This window comes from Oncorhynchus masou, chromosome 31, assembly GCF_036934945.1.
Source record: "Oncorhynchus masou masou isolate Uvic2021 chromosome 31, UVic_Omas_1.1, whole genome shotgun sequence".
Classification (NCBI taxonomy): domain Eukaryota; kingdom Metazoa; phylum Chordata; class Actinopteri; order Salmoniformes; family Salmonidae; genus Oncorhynchus; species Oncorhynchus masou.
Genome location: NC_088242.1, coordinates 61645994 through 61653589, shown reverse-complemented (window position 1 = coordinate 61653589; position 7596 = coordinate 61645994). Strand labels below are relative to the sequence as shown.

The window sequence follows — 7596 nt, the reverse complement described above, 5'->3', positions numbered from 1 at the left end:
TGATATGACCAATGCATTGTGCATGTGGTGCTCTATAATTTACAACCAATCAATCAATCAAATATATTTATAAAGCCCTTTTTACATCAGCCGATGTCACAAAGTGCTATACAGAAACCCAGCCTAAAACCCCAAACAGCAAGCAATGCAGATGTTGAAGGACTTGCTTTTGTTGCTTTTAAGGATTATAAACAGAACACAGTGAACTAGCTGTCCTGTTCCCTCATGAGACTAAACAAACCTGTGTATTTCCTCCCCTCAATGATAAACTACCAGACCAGATCAGGATGCAGGGATCAGCATTGTATAATGGGACCCGTGGAGCTCCACCTCTTGGAGCTCCACCTCTTGGAGCTCCACCTCTTGGAGCTCCACCTCTTGGAGCTCCACGGGTCCCATTGAAAAGGCTGACTAGGGAGAAGACTGACTAGAGAGAAGGTGACCAGCTGACTACAGGCATGCACACTCTGTACCCGCACATGAGAACAGGTAGGACCCACACTCTATAGAGATGTATTTCTCTGCCGTAAGCTGTCAGGTCAATTACAGGCTGAAGATGTAGAGCTGAGAATTACATGTGTTCCAATACAGGAATTATTAGATTTTGTGAGAAGGCTTGTGAGAGGTAAGAGCTATGGGATTGTTGCTGTTGAAATCTGTAAGAATCCTAACTAAATCTGACCTCATTCAAATTTGAAATGTTATGATATTATTTTGATTGCCATATTTTAAAATGAGTTATTCCTCACGAAACCAGGACAAAATAATACCATTATTTTGGGGATTGTTATGAAATTAAACCATAGAATAGTCCTTTGGATGAAGGATTGTTGACATATATTTGACATTTGTATCTAAAAGCATAATTGAGAAAATATTTATCAAAGTTGCCATATTTATGACATTTTGGCCTTACTCAGGCCTCCTGTAAGACTCCATAATGTTTCATCTGTAGGTGCTACAAAGCAAAAATATGTGTGTCATATGAAGCTTTACCGCTTGCTTTGTCATATGACCTGTTTTTTGATTTCAATAATTGTACCTTTAGATAGAAATGTCAAATATTTGTCAACAATCCTCCAAACGACCATTTTATGGATTACATTTAGTGAGAATTGGTATTGGTATTTTTCTGTCCTGGTTTTGTAAGCTAAGTGTTTCCATATCGTTAAATAGAAGAACAAAGTTTGACTTCTGGATTTTGAGTTTTACATTATGGCAGTTGATAAAAAATGGCCTCTTTTGCCAACTCACTGTTCTGTTCTCTCAGCATAGCTTTCAAATAGTTTAACACATTGAAACTCACAGCTCTCATAACAGTGCTTAGGAATTAACATTACAAGCAACAATGGTAGACATATGAAAATAACCATGTTAAAAATCTCTGGTTATACGCCTGTAATTACTGATGTTAATGTACAGTATATTTTATTTACTAGGTGCCAGTTTTCTGCTCATTTAGTGCAAGAGCAGCTGTACATCATATGATTGGGATCTCTGGTGTTTTGGGAGATTTTGTCATTTAAAGTAAAACATTTGATAAAAATGTTTTACAAAAAAATTAAGGAAACTCATTTAAAAATATATTTATTCTGTGTTCCTATCTTGAGTGAGATAGGCTTACTGTTTATATTCTTATACTAAGTTAGTTAATGCTAATGGCATGTTTTAGAGCAGGCATTCCTGGGGCGGCAGGTTGCCTAGTGGTTAGAGCACTGGTCCAGTAACCGAAAGGTTGCTGGATTGAATCCCTGAGCTGATAAGGTACAAATCTGTTGCTCTGCCCTTGAACAAGGCAGTTAACCCACTGTTCCCCGGTAGGTCGTCATTGTAAATAATAATTAGTTCTTAACTGACTTGCCTAGTTAAATAAAGGTAAACAATATATATAATTAAACTTCCTAAACTGGAGTACATGTACCCCCAGGGTTATGCACAATTCCATTGGGGGTATGCCAAATTAAAAAGTACAGAAATGATTCACATTTTCAAACAATCCATTTATATTCAGGTGAGGTTTTTTTCTCGCCGGAGTAGCCTCGTTTCACTATCAAAAATCTAATTTAACAGCGAAATAATGAAATAACAACACAATGTCAAATACAGATAGCCTAGTCAAGTAGTTAACATTCAATCACATTAACAATTACGCTCTCAAGGGAATTCCACTAAAGGTCCGTATGTAGCCAAACGTAGCTGCTGCTCATGTTGGTATCTGTACTGATGGCACAAAAGCCATGACAGGGAGACATAGTGGAGTGGTAACGTGTGTGCAATCAGTTGCTCCCGACGCCACTTGGGTACACTGCAGCATCCACTGAGAGGTTCTTGCTCCCAGGGGAATGCCTGACAGCTTGAAAGACGTTTTGAACACTACAGTGAAAATGGTTAACTTTGTTAAAGCAAGGCCCCTGTACTCGCATTTATTTTCTGCACTATGCAAAGATATGGGCAGCGACCATGTAACGCTTTTACAACATACAGAAGTGCGCTGGTTATCAAGGGGAAAAGTATTGACACGTTTTTTTAAATTGAGAGACGAGCTTAAAGTTTTCTTTACTGACCATAATTTTCACTTGGCTGACCCTTTGCATGATGATTTCTCACATGGCTGGCATATCTGGGTGATGTTTTTTTCTCGCCTGAATGATCTGAATTTACAGGGACTATATTCAATGTGCGGGGCAAAATTGAGGCTATGATTAAGAAGTTGGAGCTCATCTCTGTCTGCATTAACAAGGACAACACACAGGGCATTCCATCACTGTATGATTTTTTTGTGTGTAAATGAACTCAAGCTTACCGACAATGTCGAATGTGATATAGCGAAGCAATTACGCAGGTACTTTCCCCGAAACGGATGAACTTTCCCCGAAACAACTGGATTCGTTATCCCTTTCATGCCCTGCCTCCAGTCCACTTACCGATATCTGAACAAGAGAGCCTCATCGAAATTGCAAGAAGCAGTTCTGTGAAAATTGAATTTAATCAGAAGCCACTGCCAGATTTCCGGATTGGGCTGCGCTCAGAGTATCCTGCCTTGGCAAATTGCGCTGTTAAGACACTGATGCTCTTTGCAACCAAGTACCTATGTGAGAGTGGATTCTCGGCCCTCGCTAGCATGAAAACTAAATACAGGCACAGACTGTGTGGAAAATAATTTAAGACTGAGACTCTCTCCAATGCAACCCAACATTGCAGAGTTATGTGCATCCTTTCAAGCACACCCTTCTAACCTGAGAGTCATTCACAATTTTCGATGAACAAATAAGGTTTTATATGTAAGATGGTTAAATAAAGAGCAAAATTATTGATTATTAGTATATTATTATTTGTGCCCTGGTCCTATAAGAGCTCTTTGTCACTTCCCACGAGCCGTGTTCAGACAAAAACTAACACTCATTCTTATGTCTAATAAATGTATCATATAGTGTGTGTGTTTGGCACGCTTATAATGATGGCAAAAAACAACATTTGAGAGTGCGCTGACCCTGGTGCTAGAGGGGGTACACAGCTGGAGATTGAATGTTTGTAGGGGTACGGGACTATAAAACGTTTGGGAACCACTATTTTAGAGGATGCCAAAGGATCCATAAAACAGGCTTAATTCATGAGTGAAGCCATAACTTATTCAAGCTGGGATGGGAACTTCCCACCTTTTCAACCTTGCACTATGAATTTACCAGAGCTCTATCAACAAGTTAGAAAGAACACAAAAAGAGAACATCAATTAATTATAGCAAGCTGGTGAAATACCTGCTTAGGACCTGAAATGACAACTCACTTCAAGATTTCAACAGTGCGTTTTATAACAGTCTAATCAGGATAAAAAATATATATATACATGATATATCATATATAAATAATGTTTAACATAATGATAAAGTATTGATGCTTGTTGTCCTAAAGCAATCTCATTCCCCAAATTGACCCCCAACCTATCCCTCCCATGGTCACACTGTGATCTTTCGTTGACCAATTGTCCACCATCTCGAAGGGCTTTATAGAACTAAAAAAAATCCCTTCCCTGCCCCACCTTGCCCCCCTTCCAAATGTTCCATTGTCCGGGCACACAGGAACAGATGAACCAGGGTCTAATATAGTACTTTTTCTCAGTGCACAGAGAGAACAGACAATACCAGCTGAATTAGAGGGGCTGTTGCTTCCACAGGGCATCTGATTTGAGGAGCGGGATCTGTCCTGACAGGGCTCAACCAGACATCCTAACCCACTCATATAGTATTTCAGCCAGCCCATCACACAATGACACATTGCACAATCTTAGCCCATAACACACAGTCTTAGCCCATAACACACAGGTTGCTTGCATTGGCCCATATTCGTCCTGGTAACCTTAACTTTTTTAACATTGAAAAAATGAAGCGAAAAATGTTTATGTTGTACAGGTGTGAAATGCTGTGCAGTAAGGAACCCTTAGAAAATCTATATTTTCAAATGAACTAAATGTTCTTCAAAACAACCTAAACAGTTATATTTATACCCTGGCAGTTCTATTCTGTGTTTGCTTCAGACCACTTTTGTCATTGTAACAATGTAGCTTTGTTTCTTTTTTTATATAAAAAAAACACAAATAAGCAAAGCTACATTGTTACAAACGTTGTCTGAAGCAAACACAGACTAGAACAGCCAGGGTATAAATATAACTGTTGTAGGTTGTTTTTGAAGAAAGTGAGATATTTTTACACTGTTGTTTATCTCTCCTAGTTGAGGTGGCACCATGTAGCAATCCCTGGCGCATGGCCTGTCTACTGGGCATTTTCAACTTCCTGGGGTCGGTCACACCCCTCCATGTGGCTCCCGTGATGACTGGCCTCCGCTCCGCCTTTTCAGCCACGCGGACCAATAGCATCCTGGGAGGCACTCAGAACGCTGTGACCTTCAACAAGCTCCTAGTCAACACAGGGAGTGATTTCAACCCAGACACGGGCCACTTCCGCTGCAGAATCCCTGGAGCCTATTACTTGTCCTTCACGTTGGGGAAATATCCCAAGAAGATGTTGTCTGTCATACTGGTGAAGAATGGGCAGGAGGTGCAGGCTATAGCCTATGACGATTACAAAAAGAAAGGGAGGAAGGTCCAGAGTCAAAGTGTCATGATCAGCCTGAGGGCCATGGACACAGTGTGGCTGATGCTGCAGGACAGTCCTCAGTATGCTCTATACAGCAACGCTGGACCTTACATCACTTTCACCGGTTACCTGGTGTACCCCGACATCTCCACCACTGGCTATCTCAACAACCACCTATCCCTGTCAGGGCAGCCCTACCCCAACTCCAACTGTCCCCCTCCTGGAGACCACATGTACGGCTGGAGCGGTCGTGCTGAGGCCCCTGTGGAGCCTCGCTCTGCCTTCTCCATGGCCAGGACATCCCCGGTCCTGGGGGAGAATGGTGGCGGGCACCAGGAGAAGGAGCCTCTGACCTTTGATGTGGAGTACGTCAACATTGGAGGGCACTTTAACAAGACGTCGGGCCGCTTCACCTGCCGCTACCCTGGTGCCTACTACTTTGCCTTCACTGTGGGGAAGCACCCGCGCAGGGCAGTGTCAGTCAAGCTGATGACAGGCCAAGGCGAGGTGCAAGCCATGGTGTTTGACGAGGATACGTCCAGGAGGAGGGAGATGCAGAGCCAGAGTTTGCTGCTGTCGCTCCATACGGGGGACAACGTGTGGCTCTACAGCCAGCAGGACGAGCGCTACGCCGTCTACAGCAACCAGGGACGCTACACCACCTTCTCAGGCTTCCTGGTCTACCCAGACGTTGAGCCCACCACCACCACCAGCCAGGACCTGGACAGAACTCACTTCTGAGGGCTAGAAGTTCTTCAAAACACACTGGCTAGAAGTTCTTCAAAACACACAAAACACACCTCCTAGAAAATGTGCATGGTGCTATGGTTACAAAATCTAATTTGTGAAAGTGTGAATGTCAGTGCTAAGTTGCGCTATGCTTCATAGGCTTTGTTTAGAACCGCTGTAGTCAGCTTCTGGGTGTGGATGGAACAACAACAGTTGCAACCTCTAAACAATGGGGCAGAGATGTATATATATTATACACATCTTATACACAGATACACATTTGTTGGCCATTTATTGATTTCATAGTATTATATCATTCCACAAGATGGGGCTGGGAGTTCATTTTTTGGATACAACGACAAGCTTATGACATTATTACACATAATCATGTAATGTTTCTCTTTATTACCAAATTGTCTGTGGATAAGTGGGTGATTCTCTGTTTTGTTTTTGGCTGTGTTTAAACCAAAGTTATGGGTTATATGTTGGTATATGATGCTGGATCATTAGGATTCTTTGGATACCTCATGTTTTTTTTCTCTCATTCACCAAAAACTATGGGTTACAATAAGTAGAGCTTTCCTAGGTAATCTTTATATATACAGACTTGCTTAGGGACATAATTATTTATCCTTACTGAGTAGATGTGTTTGCAAAGACTCAGAAAACCATTTAATCATTTAACTTGTGTCGTGATTGCATTGAGTAGACTACTATGTAAATACTGCATAGTTTGCCTGAATGACTGTATGGACTTAGATAACCTGAATGTGATGTAGTTATGAATGTTTGATCTATTCTGAATGCATAGTGAAAGAATATTCATTAAAGGAGAAGTTTACCCAAAATCCAGAAACTCCTATTCCATACATTGAATTCCATACATTGAAACTAGTTCAGTGGAGTTTGCCCTCTCCCCCTCTCTCTCCCTGTAGGTCAACTGACTTGTGACATTGATGAATGCAGGCCTCGCTATGCTCTGTTGCCAGTTAATTCATGATTCAGAAATCTACGAAGTGTGGACAAATTCATTGTTTTATTGAAGGCGTATGGCCGAATCAGCTATTTGTTTTGAGTCAGGAAATGTGTACTTTTCCACCTAAAACATTTGCGATTATTTTACATAATTATTTCATGTAGCCGACTGCCACAGTGCATGTGCGCTCTTGGGGGAATCACTGCTAAGTAGAAATTGCACTGTATGCCCTTCTTGAAAGGTGCCCATGTTGTCCTCCAACCGAGCCTGAGTATTCGGATGAAGAATTGAGGCAAATTGAGCTTCAGATGGCCGCTGCTGCTTTACATGCTGACCAGACCCGACACGTCGCGTGCTCGAGCGTTGCAAAATAAATTTAGAAATCCATGTTATTCAATTATTGCACCCACACTGCTCGCACGCGCCAACAAGCGTCTGCGTTGCCGAGGGCTAAAATAGAAGTCATTCCTATTTCTGACGCAAATTGCGCTGCAAGTCCTGCCTCTCCCATCTCCTCATTGGTTTATAGAAGCAGGTACCCACGTGCCATCTCCTAATTGGTAATACCCACGTGGGTGATTGAAAGACAAACTGTTTTGCCGGTCGTCATGGTAATACTATGAAAGTTTTAGATGCCAATCACCATATAAGTTCAAAGATGAAAAAGCCTGAAAGGAGGAGAGATGACTAGAAACGATTCGGTTGACCGTTTTATGTGTGAATTAATTGTCAGAGTAGAGGACCTTGTGATTTCAGGTAAAATAACAACTCAATGTTTATATCCCAGGACAAATTAGCTAG

The 7596-nt window shown here is 41.6% G+C and overlaps 1 protein-coding gene across 1 annotated transcript; it reads left to right on the top strand.

Moving 5' to 3' along the window:
• Positions 1-413: 413 nt before the first annotated feature.
• Positions 414-6893, top strand: c1qtnf13 (C1q and TNF related 13). Its single transcript, XM_064952979.1, has 2 exons — positions 414-489; positions 4726-6893. Exons 1-2 carry the CDS (start codon positions 459-461, stop codon positions 5829-5831), a joined length of 1137 nt encoding a protein of 378 aa, XP_064809051.1. The 5' UTR covers positions 414-458; the 3' UTR covers positions 5832-6893.
• Positions 6894-7596: the final 703 nt, after the last annotated feature.